The sequence below is a fragment of the Pan paniscus genome, chromosome 3 (genome assembly GCF_029289425.2).
Source record: "Pan paniscus chromosome 3, NHGRI_mPanPan1-v2.0_pri, whole genome shotgun sequence".
NCBI classification, from domain to species: Eukaryota; Metazoa; Chordata; class Mammalia; order Primates; family Hominidae; genus Pan; species Pan paniscus.
Window position 1 is genome coordinate 85,806,206 of NC_073252.2, and position 15,583 is coordinate 85,821,788.

A 15,583-nucleotide genomic window follows, 5' to 3' on the forward strand; every position below is an offset into this window, starting at 1 on the left:
TTTATAGCCAGCAAGAGCAAGTGAATGAGTGAGTGAGAGGGCAGAGGAAATACTCAATCTGTGCCACTCACTGCCTTGAGCCTGCTTCCTCACTCCAGGACTGCCAGAGGGTAAGATTTAATAGAACAACTTCATTATCATAAAATTAGACACTCCATAGTTTACATCTCTGAACTTGGCTTTGAATTTTTCATTTAAATGATGTTATTGCATTGTACATGGTTTAATAATTATTTATCATTAAACTGGCACTTCAGATTTTAAATTCTTTCCAAAAGGCTAAACTTATTAACCTAAGCATGTAAATAAGTTCTTAATACTATGCACATAAACTACATTATGCTTCTTACTTTCATTCTCTGCAAATCATAGCTTAACTGTTTGTTTTCTCATTCTGATGCATTCAAGATAACCTGATTGAAATACTATTTTGCATTAGCAAATCTGGCTAGATATATTCATATTTCTCTACAAATTATACCTAGTCTGTACTTCAAGTATATATGTTGTCTTTTCAACATATTAAACATTAGGTTTTGATGTTTCCTATAGCTCTAAAGTCAGAACAGAAAATATATTGTACTAACTAGAGAAATAAATACTGTTGGTAGTTTATCATACCCTTCCCAATAAAACTTGAAATTAAATCCTCAAAACTCTCCTTTAAGAATGTTTGAATTGTTGTCTGGGTTAGTAGTGGTCACTGTAGAGGTCTTTGCTTTTTGTTGACTCACAAAGTAAATAAAATTAGATTTATATAGGCAGCCAATTCTGCCTACAAGAACTACTTGGTTCTTTGTATTATTATTATTATTATTTATGCCATCTTTTCATCTGGTTATTTTTATTGTTATGAGAAATTTGTGTAATCAAAACTATTTCTATAATTCTATGTATCTAAGTTTTTAGCTCTTTAAAATATTATAAATATTCTGACCCTTCTCACAAAGTGGCAAAGCAATAATCTTTCCGTTTTGCTGATGGGCTTGGTCATGGCTGGCAAAGTTCAAAGCATTATTTGGACCACCCCGATAGCAATCGGTGCTGCTTAAAAAGATGGGCTCCTTCAGGAGCAAAGCCTGTTTATTCCCAAGTGGCCATCAAGAACTTTTACTAAGATAGGACTGTGAGAAACTGTCTGGGCACCAAAACCCAAAGACTCACTCTGACACACAAAAAGAGTGTGACTTAGGACCCAAGACAGTATCTCCAGGACTTAGTGTCAGATACTCAGTAAGGATGCAATAAATCTTGGCTGATGATGACACAATACACAATTTACCAGCAGGTTTCAATATATGACATTGGTTTGCACATTTTAAGTATTATTTTCAAAATGTATTCATGGGAAATTGCCATCACCACTACATTTTGCTTCCAAAATATTGCCAAAGCTGTGACTGTGTATGAGAAGGTGCTACCACTTAAATGTGTATGTAAATGTAAATGGCTGAGTGTCAGTAGGCTTTCAGCTAAGCTTGCCCAACTTCTATTATGATATAATTTTAAATACAATTTTATTAAATAGAATAAAATTAAGATAGGATAGTATTTCACTATCTCCTTTTACTCACGAGGAATTTATGTGGAACTGAGGCTCTTTTTATGGCTGCAATCCCCAAGATTATTCAGGCCCTATTCCCACTTTGAAAGCTGCATCTTCAATTGTTCCATAGAATTGAAATTTTCATCCATGTCTGTCACCCTAACCCTGGAGAGCCCCTAATCCATCCCAGTACAGTCTCACACACTAGCAGATGGAAAGCTTAAATGGAGCTGGAGAGCAAATTAATTTGAGGAAATCTGCCCCCGGTATCTCAAGGCGAAACTCCGAAGAACTCTTCTCATGGAAGCATCCTTAGCGGAGTTGCTGTTGCGTGCTACATGCTATCAGTGTGATATTTCATATATTATGGATCCTCTCTGTCTCTCTGTCTCTGTCTCTCATCCACCTACCCATACACACACACACACACACACACACACACAAATATACACAATCACACACCAATTATTCCAAGATGTTCAGAGGAAAATTGCTCCTACTTTCCATTTTACAAATAAATTTTTAGCCCAAAACCTATATAGAAGCTGGAAACCGCCTATAGGGTATTGGTGATTTTTGCTTTTTTGTTTTATTTTTGAGACAGGATCTCACTCTGTTGCCCAGGGTGGAGTACAGTGGTATGAACACGGCTCACTGCAACCTTGGGCCTCCCAGGCACAGCCTCTCGAGTAGCTAGGCCTACTGGTGTGCACCACCATGCCAAGCTAATTTCTGCACTGTTTGTAGAGAACAAGTTTCACCATGTTGCCCAGGCTCATCTCAAACTCTTGGACTCAAGCGATCTGCCCACCTTGGCCTCCCAAAGTACTGGTTTTAGAGGCATGAGCCACCATACCTGGTCGAGTTTTTTATTGTAAACAAACAAACAGGGCACACAACTACACTAACAATTCAATTCACTTAGCCGACACTCCATGTCAATATTAAGAGGGCCATTACGCCAGTGTGAAGTACCCTAAGTATTCAAAATCTCTTGCAGTAATGAAAAGGTCTTCCATTGAGAAATCACAAAAAATAGGTTAAAACTAAGCATGGAACTCAAGATTATTTAAACGGATGGGTTAAGTCAGTCTTATATTACTTAAATGGAAGGAATAATTTGAAAATAAAGGGAATAATTTAGTTTTAATTAGTCAAAGTGATAATTACACAGAAATGAAAACAAATTAAATACTTCACCTTTGAATATGAGTAAAAAAGTTATGCTCTTAGTTTTAATATTTTATTAACCTTACCACTTCATTAATTCCAGAAGCAATCACCAAAATGAAGACTGCTTTAATTTTGCTCAGCATTTTGGGAATGGCCTGTGCTTTCTCAGTAAGTTCTTTATCAAAACCCACAGTTATTTTCAGTTTTGTCTTTTTATGTAAAAGAAAAATTATGTAATAATTAAATGTTCTTTAAAACAGATGAAAAATTTGCATCGAAGAGTCAAAATAGAGGATTCTGAAGAAAATGGGGTAATTAATTTTAGCATACTTCCTTGGCCTGATTATACTTGCTGTATATTTATTGCATATTAAACATGAATATATCATTTATTTTGTTTCTGCAGGTCTTTAAGTACAGGCCACGATATTATCTTTACAAGCATGCCTACTTTTATCCTCATTTAAAACAATTTCCAGTTCAGGTAAATATAGAAATTCATTTTTTTTCAGTTTAATTTCTATTATAATTTAAAGGAGATCAAATTTTAACTATAAAACACCTAAATTCAACTCTCACTGAAATTCAGTCAAAAAGACTGCTTGCTATAAGAAGTTTGTTTTTAGGGAAATAAGGTTTATTTCTAAGTTCTCTTTTAAAGCAGACATATACACAGAGTAAAATCATTTGGATCATTTGGGTACAGTCTAGAATGATATAATAAAAACAAACACTGTAGCACATTGAGCTCTGGTATTTTTGCTAACTCACAGGCAAAAGTGGACAGTTTTATCAGTTGTTGACCAATTCCATCAGTGATAAGGTCACTGGCTGTCCTATTACAGCTGATTCAATACTGTCAGATAGCTGTTTACATGTGGCACTGCAGAGTCCTTTAATTGGTAGGGGAAAATTTGACTTCATAAACATCAGAGGCCATTGTTTTTAAAAAACCTTGATAATCAATGGTAATTTCTGAAGATTTTCTGCACCTTAACCTGTGTGGGTCACTAGAGCAATATGTCATACACTGGAGCATAATTATAATGGTAAAACTGCAGAGGAAAAAGAGAAATTCATGACGTGCACCAAAAAAGCTTATGAGAAAAACAAACCATCCCTTAAATTTGTAAACAAAAAGGAAAATAACTAAAACTAAAAATAAGAGTTTCCCATTTTGCCAGGTTACCTGTGAAGAGTGCCTTTGAAAACCAGAGGGTGTGGTGTTGATTTTAAATATACAACAAACCAGGATTGCACTATTTTTAGTACTATACAGTTTGGGTTCAGGACACCAATTATGCACCACTTGACCCAGGACTTTTGAGACACTAAAAGCAGTCAGGATGCTGAAAACGATGCCTCAGCACAGTGGCTTGGCATTGCATCTTACCATATGTTGGGCTAATCCATCTCTAACCCCTACAATGATAGGAAATGATCATTTTAAAGTATTTCTAGCACCAGCATAATTATGGGGAATTTGTGTGGCCACAAAAATATGAGCATGAATGAAACAAGAGTTGTGGGTTTTCAGAATTGTATTCCCTTCTTTGGTTCACCTCAGACCCATAAATAAACAGTGCTCATTTGAAAGTTTGCTTTGTTCTCTTTTTTAAACTAAATGGAAATGATAATAAATTCAAGTCTCTGACTAGCTCCTAAACTTTTCTGAAATATTTGGTACATAGAGATATTCATTCCCATCTGGATATTTTTATAGATGTATATGTATGGGCCCATTAAAATGTCCATAGTGAAGCAATATTAGGAGGCATTACATTTCTCAATATTGATAGACCTGGGGTTTGTAGACCTGAGGTTTGTAGATTAAGGAGATCTTTAATATACAAGTTTTTTCACAAACTATATGCAGATAGGCCCATCTCAACTAATGTAGAATTTGTAAGATAATTGTTTTTAAATAAAATTATATACAATATATCTCCCAATCCAACTGTCTGACCTAGTATTCATGACCCATTCTTCTACTTTACAAAATTTGATTTTCTTTAAGTGTATTGTTAAGTGTTTAGTGCCCAAGTTGTCACCCCAAAACACATTAAGCTGTATTGGCTTTGAAATTCATGTTTTCATCAAACAAATCTGCATTTACATACAATCATTTCTAAATTACCAAGTTACAATGACATATGTTATTTGGATTGCAAAGTGATCAGCAAGCTATCTATTGTGGCTTATATATCTACTAGACTATAGAAATGAAAGTTTAAGTAAACTTAACATCCTAAGCTGCTTAATTGAGAAAGTTGTCGTTTTGTGATTCAAATGATATTTTATTAGTGTGTGAATTCATACAAGGTAAGAATTTAATCTTATATTTCTTTTATCGGACTCATCTCAGCTGTGATACAAGAGTTGTGGGTTTTCAGAATTGTCTTCAGTTTCAGAACTCTTTCATCTATCTGTGTAGACAAATGAAAGACCTCTTGGAGAATCAATTGGACTTAGCAACAAATTGGTAATAATGCATAAATGAAAGATAGGAAAATGCCAAAGCTTCAAGGCATTTCATACAGCTTTTAAAGTGTTCTCACTGCGGACACTAATCGAAGAGTGATGTGGTTGAGCTAGGGAGAAAGCCAGAGGTGAAGGAGCATGTGAAGTGATTGAAATACCCCCACTGAGAGAAACAGTTCTGATTGCAGAAATATACTGTGCTCTATAATTAAGTTAACTAACAAATAGAAATCGTTCAAATATAATACTCTATTCACCCTCTGGGCTAGAGAAGGCACAACCGTTAAGGTCATGGCAGTGGAAGAACAGGTTTAATTATTCTCTTTTCCATCTGAGGTTATTCCTGGCTCGAGGTGACAAGCATTCCCTTTCCTTGGGTGGATGATGTGGCCATCTGAAGCATGAGCCAGCAGGGACAGTCCCACAGGACCTGGACATGAATGTTGTCTCACATCTGATTTCTAACCCAGAAGTTAGAGATCCTTCTGCAGCTATATTTTCTAAATGCAAGACATTAACTGGGTCATCAGAATCAAAGCTAAATATTGCAGGGAAGGAAATGACAGAATCTTAGATTGGAATTTACATTTCCTTTCAAAAAGTAGCAAAACTCTTTAGCTTATAATTATATTTTTATATACAAAATCTTAATTTATTCTTATTCAACACTGAACTTGTTAGAGGGATATTACTCTACACAACCTCCCAAAATAATTAAATGAATAATTTTTTCTGTCATAAGACTTTTACTTCACATGTATAAATTAACCTCATTTTAGGAACTGGCTTTAATCAAATTTAAAGATACTAAAAATTATATGCAAATTAAGTGCTAATTTAAATTCAACAGGAGAGCTCACTGTGTAAGAGAATCATCTATGACAACTTTTATAGTAAGCTGAATGATTTCTTTCATGTTTTCTAAATAAAATTTTAAAATGTGAACTGTATCTTAGCCCAAGGTCTGCCTTGAACCTGCTGGAGAAGTCACAACTTTTTTAGGCTGCTGATTCATTCTCCATAAAATTTAAAAATTGGACCAGTTAATTCACTTGTTCTCTCAAAGTTAAACAATTCTGTGATTCATTGCCCTAGTTTTTACATACAAAATATTTCAATATATTGTCAATGCTTTGGAAGTTGACAAATGGGACATCTAATTCATATCTTGATCATAGTAAAATGCCCATTTTTCTCTAACTTCATTTTGCATGTCTAATCTCCTTTCTCACATCAGTATGCAATCTGTTCTTAGTAAACAAGTCAGTCAAGATGGTAATACTAATTAGATTGAGTAAATATTTGTGTGTATTTTATTGTGATTCAATTAGCAGGAAATTTAAATTGCTGTTGAATATATTTGTACACAGATAAGAGTATACATACATGTGTATGTATTTTTAGGGCAGTAGTGACTCATCCGAAGAAAATGGAGATGATAGTTCAGAAGAGGAGGAGGAAGAAGAGGTAAGGAATTTTGCAATCTTTTCATAATGAAGCAGACAGCACAAAAAACAAATAGGAAACTAGTCTATTGCAGTCTGGACTCAGCAAATAGCCATTGTCTCTTTACTAATTGCCCATAATATCCTATTTTGGATAAGTAGAATTTTATTTAAATTAGGATCCACTAACATGACCTGTTTAAAACACTACTGCAGTTTGGGGTTGAAATTACTTACAAATGGTGCTCAAAACCAAAAATCTCTCCCTTTTAAGTAGAAGTAGTATAAAATCTGATAAAAAGCAACAGAAGTAATATAAAATCTGATAAAAAGCAACAGATAGCATTACTTCTATTTAGGTGGATAGAATATGATGTTAGAAGAAAAGTGAATAGTAATCCTAAACTCAGTGCGAGACTTGTTTTAAGGACTGAACTTTAAAATTTAATTTACCAAGAGGGTAATATGTAAAAACCCGTATATCTCCTCTACAATATTATTGTGATTCATCAGCCTTTCATAACCCACAAAGTAGGGTTATTCTTTTTAAAAAAATTTCAGGCTTGGTGTGGTGGCTCATGCCTGTAATCCCAACACTCTGAGAGGCCAAGGCGGGCAGATCACTTGAGGTCAGGAGTTTGAGACCAGCCTGGCCAACATGGTGAAACCCTGTCTCTACTAAACATACAAAAATTAGCCAGGTGTGGTGGCATACACCTGTAATTCCTGTCACTCGGGAAGCTGAGACACGAGAATCACTTGAACCCGGAAGGTGGAGGTTGCAGTGAGCCGAGATCCTGTCACTGCACTCCAGTCTGCGCAACAGAGCAAGACTCTGTCACAGAAAAAAAACAACAACAACAACAACAAAAATCATACATCTTTTTGGGTAGTAATAAAATTCATAGGTATATAAATATCTTCCCATATAGTTTTACAGATTAGTGTAGTCCTGGGCTAAGAATCATCTACATGTCTTGAAAATTGTGCTACCATGTTTATAACTGATACTCTTGCCTAAGGAAACATACCAATTAGGATGCATCTTTCCCGCATAGTCAATTATAGCTACCACTGGTTTAGGAACATTTTAAATTCAGCTTTTCTCAGGTGCTATTTATGAATGGACAATGATATTCAAAAATGGATCATGTATTAACAGCTGTCTTGAAAACAAAATGGTGTGGGAACTTGAAAGGTGACGAATCATTAGTTTGGTATACTTTTAACTATAAAAGTAACATTTCCCGTATCATAATTTATACTAACATCTTGAAGGAAGGCCTTACAAGAATGTTAAGCCAGTACCAGGAAAAATGCCACCCACTAAATCCCACAACATTTCTGCTGGAGTTCCACATAGCAATCTTACACAAGAACTAGGCTAAGGTTATCCATTTAGTTATAGCTATTTGCTGTACAGTGATTGTAAAATTGCCTTGTCAACTACATTTCCCAACTAGATTGCATAACTTTTGGGAGTGGCTCTTCGTTTGTTGTTGTGGTGGTTGAGGACTGAGGAAGACTAGGACTTCTTTGGGGACTCTGATGAAATCAAGTACACACAAAATTTTGCCAAGGATCTCTGAACATTTAAGGTCTTCCCAGAACGTGTCTGCAGACACCTCATGACAACAGGTTAAAATCCCTGCTTTGGGGAAGAGCCATGCTACTCAGTTTTATATCTCTTCATGCTGCCTAGCATAATTTCTTATACATATATGGTGCCCAGTACATATCTGGTGGTTTGGTTTTGAAACTTCAGAGGAATAAATGCAACAAACTTCATTCATTAAAAGTAGTAATGGAAAAGCAGGTAAACAAAACCAGAAGTCTTTCATCCTGAAGAGATTCTGAAACATCTTTTTTCCTCATTCTCTAAAATGTTATTAGCAATTTAGGTTAAATATAGAGTCCCCAGGGATTGTATTTGTATGAGGAGAATACTTAGGCATATTTTCTATTTGGTGATCACACATTTCCTTTTTCCACTCCTAAACTATTTAGTCTCATAAAATAAACTTTTTTTTTTTTTTTTTGAGACGGAGTCTCGCTCTGTTTCCCAGGCTGGAGTTCAGTGGCTTAATCTCAGCTCACTACAAGCTGCACCTCCCAGGTTCACGCCATTCTCCTGCCTCAGCCTCCCGAGTAGCTGGGACTACAGGCACCCGCCACCATGCCTGGCTAATTTTTTTGTATTTTTAGTAGAGATGGGGTTTCACCGTGTTAGCCAGGATGGTCTTGATCTCCTGACCTCGTGATCCGCCCGCCTCGGCCTCCCAAAGTGCTGGGATTACAGGAGTGAGCCACCGCGCCCAGCCATAAAAGAAACTTTTATTGAAATATACATAATAAAATTATCCTGATTATACATCTCATTGAAATTTCAGAAATTGAACACATAAGTGAAACTAGCACTCATATCAAAAAGCAGTGCGTGCCTTGTGTTCCATTCCACTCATTAACAAACCCCTACCAAAGGCAAGCAGTATTTTGACTCTTAATAGATTGACTTTGGCCTGTTTTTGTATATTACAAATGTAGGATCATACATCATTTAGTCTTTGTATGTCACTTCTTCACTCTCAAATTTAGAGATTCATCCATGTTGTTCTGTAGTTGTAGATAATTTATTCTCATTGTCAGTATTTCATTATGTGAATGTACCAAAATGTGTTATTCTTCTGTTGATGGGCACTTAAGTAGTTTCCAAGTTTGGGTGATTAAAAAGTGCTGCTATGAACTTTCTAGAACTTATTCTGGTGAACATATACGTATTCATTTCTCGAGGCCATTTCACCTAAAAGTGAAATTTCGGAGTCAAAATCTACTGAGGCATATATATTCAGCCTTAGTAGATGGCAACCAGCTTTCCAAAACAGACGTACTCAGGTAAACTCTCACCATCAGTGTATGAGGGTTCCGGTTGCTCCACATTCTCACCAACACTTGCTTCTTTCAGTCTTGTTAGTCAATCTAGTGAGTGATAATATCTTTGTAAGCCCAAATTAGTGCTATTTTTCTATCCAATAAAATTTGTGAAGCCTCATACCCATCAACAGTGATCTATTTTCCTGTGTAACTCATGTGCAGCGGAACATCTTTAAATAAAGTATCTGGGAAAAGAAAAGGTGTAAGAGAAAATATAAAAGTTGGGATATTGGGCCTTTAGTTGTGACCCTACCACCAATAAACTGCTATCTATTTGACCTCATATGAGTCATATAACCCAATCAGATTTTTCAACTGCAAATAGTATATTCTTCTACTCTGGGGATCTTTCTAAGGATGGTAGAATAAATTTCTCCTTCTACCTCTGAAACATCTGTTGGAATAAAGCATAAACATAAAACAATAAACAAACAGCATGGTGTTTTGGGGATATTTGACACAATTAGCTTGGAGACTGTTTGGGGTATACTCTGGTAGTACTGCAACCCTTCACTGAAATAGTGAAATTTACAAATTTGATGAAACAAACATGTGGTGCTTTAGTCACTTTGTTTTAATAATAGGCTAAATATTTGTTTGTTTGTTTTAAACTTTAAAAGTTATCACAATCTCTTAAAATGTATTGAAGTGAATTCAATTTTCCAGTATTTGTTTAAAGTAAATAAATTGTATATATAGGAAACCTTGACTTTTTATATTAGCTACAAATTACACTGAGATCAACTCAATTAAAAAACAATTGCCTCACAAGATGATATAAAGGCTAAAAGATTAAATATTAAAGATTATAATAGACATTCATTTGAAGAGTATTAATTTTTTAAAACACCTTCATGCAGACTGGGCACGGTGGCTCATGCCTGTAATCCCAGCACTTTGGGAGGTTGAGGCGGGCAGATCACAACGTCAAGAGATCGAGATCATCCTGGCCAACACGGTGAAACTCCGTTTCTACTAAAAATACAAAAATTAGCTGGGTGTGGTGGCATGTGCCTGTAGTCTCAGTTGCTGGGGAGGCTGAGACAGGAGAATCGCTTGAACCCAGGAGGCAGAGGTTGCAGTGAGCCAAGATCACACCACTGCACTCCAGCCTGGCAACAGAGCATGACTCTGTGCAAAAACAAAACAAAACAAAAACAAAAAACCTTCATGCAATAATATATCACTAAGAATTTCTTAGAGTGTTTAGTTTCTTCTTTGTGCAGAAAAAAAATGATGTGTCAAATGCCTGAAACACAAGTATTTTTTAATTGATAAAATACAAAGCAGAAATATCTAAAACATATAGTGTGGAGTAAGGAGGATTCAATAACTTGGAGTTGAGCTCTTGGAAGTGAGAAGTGCAAATGGCATAGGGGAAGGCAGGCTTTGAGTGATCAGCCAGCTGAGGGATGCAAAGTTTTTCCAAATAATAAACCTTCAACAAATGATTCACAGCTCCAGTAAATCTTGAACTATCTTCCAGGTAAAATATTTTTCTTACTATGAATATTTTTAACAGGAGACTTCAAATGAAGGAGAAAACAATGAAGAATCGAATGAAGATGAAGACTCTGAGGCTGAGAACACCACACTTTCTGCTACAACACTGGGCTATGGAGAGGACACCACGCCTGGCACAGGGTATACACGGTTAGCTGCAATCCACCTTCCTAAGAAGGTAACAATGGAATTATTCCTCCAAAATGAAATTATTACCATTAATAATAATGGTAGTGTTCAATCTTTTTTAAACTTTTTAACTGGAGTCTAAGGGTATCCTAACACTACACACATAGTATTTTATACTATCTTCATTAACTCGCTGAAGTGAGAGCAGATACAATTTTCCTATTTACAAATAAGAAAATATCTTCTCCCAGGCAAGTTCTCCTACCATGTTATTACACTGACTTTTACATTATAACAGAAGACTAAGAACACACCACTAGGCATGGATAAAAGGTCCTGAGAGATACCATGACATTCCAGGGAAGAGAATTCCAAGACAGAGAAAGTGAGTAGCAAAACGATAGGAAGACTCTCCCCCAGGGAAGGCATTATCTTTAAATAATGGCACTCTTTCCCCATCAAAACCCATGACAAAGGGGTTTATCCTGAAGTTTTAAAGCCCCCAATCATTTTGTAAATTAAAGTGGTCTTAATTCAAATAAGACGCCTAGAATAAGGCTGTCAGTATTGTGTTGCATGAAGTGATGGCCTTAAATTTTACATTTTTCACAGCTAGATTTGGGTTCTTTCAAACGTTTCCTTACAGGCTGGGGATATAACAAACAAAGCTACAAAAGAGAAGGAAAGTGATGAAGAAGAGGAGGAGGAAGAGGAAGAAAATGAAAACGAAGAAAGCGAAGCAGAAGTGGATGAAAACGAACAAGGCATAAATGGCACCAGTACCAACAGCACAGAGGCAGAAAACGGCAACGGCAGCAGCGGAGGAGACAATGGAGAAGAAGGGGAAGAAGAAAGTGTCACTGGAGCCAATACAGAAGGCACCACAGAGACCGGAGGGCAGGGCAAGGGCAGCTCGAAAACAACAACCTCTCCAAATGGTGGGTTTGAACCTACAACCCCACCACAAGTCTATAGAACCACTTCCCCACCTTTTGGGAAAACCACCACCGTTGAATACGACGGGGAGTACGAATACACGGGCGCCAATGAATACGACAATGGATATGAAATCTATGAAAGTGAGAACGGGGAACCTCGTGGGGACAATTACCGAGCCTATGAAGATGAGTACAGCTACTTTAAAGGACAAGGCTACGACGGCTATGATGGTCAGAATTACTACCACCACCAGTGAAGCTCCAGCCTGGGATGAATTCATCCATTCTGGCTTTGCATCCGGCTACCATTTTCGAAGTTCAACTCAGGAAGGTGCAATATAACAAATGTGCATATTATAATGAGGAATGGTACTACCGTTCCAAATTTTCTGTAATTGCTTCTGCAAAGTAATAGGCTTCTTGTCCCTTTTTTTTCTGGCATGTTATGGAATCATCATTGTAAATCAGGGCCATTTATCAAGCAGTACACCAACTCATAAGATCAAATTTCATTGAATGGTTTGAGGTTGTAGCTCTATAAATAGTAGTTTTTAACATGCCTGTACTATTGCTAACTGCAAAAACATACTCTTTGTACAAGAAGTGCTTCTAAGAATTTCATTGACATTAATGACACTGTATACAATAAATGTGTAGTTTCTTAATCGCACTACCTATGCAACACTGTATATTAGGTTTATCATCCTCATGTATTTTTATGTGACCTGTATGTATATTCTAATCTACGAGTTTTATCACAAATAAAAATGCAATCCTTCAAATGTGTTATAATTAAGAAGAGAAGTGAGAGATTCATAATGGAAAAGGTGAAACAAATGGAAGACAATTTCACTAAAGGAGAAAAGCTTATTTCCACTATAGTTTAAAACTAAGAGGCACTGTAAACATTTTCTTTTGGCTAAATCAACATAACTAAGACTTTGCCATGCTTGTGGGCAGGGTTAGCCATACACGTCAGGGGAATGAATGGCTCTTACTAGAGTTACCAGATATAACAAATATATAGGATGCCTATTAAATTTGAATTTCAGATAAACAATGAATAATTTTTAGTATAAGTATACCCCATGCAATATTTGGCCTTTGTGAAATATTTTGGACATACTTATACTAAATAAATGATTCACTACCTATCTAATACTCAACTTTATTATATATTTATGTTTTGAGACAGAGTCTCACTCTATCACCCAGGCTGGAGTGCAGTGGCGCCATCTCGGCTCACTACAACCTCTGCCTCCTGGGTTCAAGCCATTCTCCTACCTAAGTCTCCCGAGTACCTAGGATTACAGGCACACACCACCATACCTGGCTACATTTTTGTATTTTGAGTAGAGACAGGGTTTCACCATGTTGGCCAGGCGGCTGGTCTTGAACTCCTGACCTCAAGTGATCCATCCACCTTGGCCTCCCAAAGTGCTGGGATTACAGGTGTGAGCCACCACGCCCGGCCCTGATACTCAACTTTAACTGAGTGCTTCGTTTATCTGGCAATCCTACTTCTACTTGGCTTAATTTTAGCTGGACAAGAGGTGGAATGAGGTAGAAAAAAACTCTTACACAACACATACGCACAAAGGAGGGCTGATATACAAAGACTTAACAGCAAGTCACACCTTGATATAAACCTGAAAGCCATTTAAAATGGGAGTAAAGAAGGAAAGTAGATAGAAAGAGCAAAAAGAACAAAAATGCATTCATCTTTTAATTTATTAATTGATAAGATGTACTGAACATCTACAGAGCCAGACAATGTTCACACATTGAGCATATGAAAATGAAGAATACTGTCTTTGGGGTAATTTTAGTCTGTTAGTTACCAGTTATGAGACTTTCCATGCATCATAACATTCATTTTTTCTAACTTTTTGTCTTATTATATCTTTATTCCAAAATTCGTTTCTCAAATATTCAAACCACAAATTTAAAAAATTTGGTTTTAAATAAATATATATTTTTTCCCATAAGTTATTAGGGTACAGGTGGTATTCGGTTACATGAGTAAGTTCTTTAGTGGTGATTTGTGAGATTTTGGTGTACCCATCACCCGAGCAGTATACACTGCACCTCATTTGTAGTCTTTCCCTCGCCCCTTCTCACTCTTCCCCCCAAGTCCCCAAAGTCCACTGTATCATTCTTATGCCTTTGCATCCTCATAGCTTAGCTCCCACATATCAGTGAGAACATACGATATTTGGTTTTCCAATCCTGAGTTATTCCACTTAGAATAATAGTCTCCAATCTCATCCAGGTCACTGCAAATGCTGTTAATTCATTCCTTTTTATGGCTGCATAGTATTCCATCATATATATATATACCACAGTTTCTTTATCCACTCATTGATTGATGGACACTTGGGTTGGTTCCACGATTTTGCAATTGTGAATTGTGCTGCTATAAATATACATGTGTTCAAATATGCAATAAATATACGTGTGTTCAAATAATGACTTCTTTTCCTCTGGGTAGATATCCAGTGGTGGGATTGCTGGATCAAATGGTAGCTCTACTTTCAGTTCTTTAAGGAATCTCTACACTGTTTTCCATAGTGGCTGTAGTAGTTTACATTCCCACCAGCAGTGTAGAAGTATTCCATGTTCACCACATACATGCCAACATCTACTGTTTTTTTGGTTTTTTTGATTTGGGCATTCTTGCAGGAGTAAGGTAGTACGGCATTGCAGTTTTGATTTGCATTTCCCTGATCATTAATGATGTTAAGCATTTTTTCATGGTTTTTAGCCATTTGTACATCTTCTTTTGAGAATTGTCTATTCATATCCTTAGCTCACTTTTTGATGGGATTGTTTTTTTCTTACTGATTTGTTTGAATTCGTTGTAGATTCTGGATATCAGTCCTTTGTCAGATGTATAGATTGTGAAGATTTTCTCCCACTTCATGGCTTATCTGTTTACTCTGCTGACTGTTCTTTTTGTCATGCAAAAGCTCTTTAGTTTAATTAGGTCCCAGCTATTTATCTTTGTTTTTATTGCATTTGCTTTTGGGTTCTTGATCATGAAATCCTTGCCTAAGCCAATGTCTAAAAGAGTTTTTCCAATGTTATCTTCTAGAATTTTTATAGTTTCAGGTCTTAGGTTTAAGTCCTTAATCCATCTTGAGTTGATTTTTGTATAAGGTGAGAGATGAGGATCTAGTATCATTCTCCTACATATGGCTTGCCAATTATCCCAGGACCATTTGTTGAAAAGGGTGCCCTATCCCCACTTTATGTTTTTGTTTTCTTTGTCAAAGATCAATTGGCTGTAAGTATTTGGTTTATTTCTGGGTTCTCTATTCTGTTCTATTGGTCTATGTGCCTATTTTTATATTAGTACCATGCTGTTTTGGTAATTATGGCCTTATAGCATAGTTTGAAATCAGGTAGTGTGATGCTTCCAGATTTGATCTTTTTGC

At 36.3% G+C, this 15,583-nt stretch overlaps 1 protein-coding gene across 1 annotated transcript; it reads left to right on the top strand.

The window, feature by feature from the left end:
• Window positions 1-13,244, top strand: IBSP (integrin binding sialoprotein). The gene is made up of 7 exons (XM_003811269.4): window positions 1-110; window positions 2,820-2,887; window positions 2,980-3,030; window positions 3,126-3,203; window positions 6,605-6,667; window positions 11,099-11,257; window positions 11,855-13,244. The coding sequence occupies exons 2-7, from the start codon at window positions 2,834-2,836 to the stop codon at window positions 12,401-12,403; spliced, it is 954 nt and encodes a 317-aa protein (XP_003811317.2). The 5' UTR covers window positions 1-110; window positions 2,820-2,833; the 3' UTR covers window positions 12,404-13,244.
• Window positions 13,245-15,583: the final 2,339 nt, after the last annotated feature.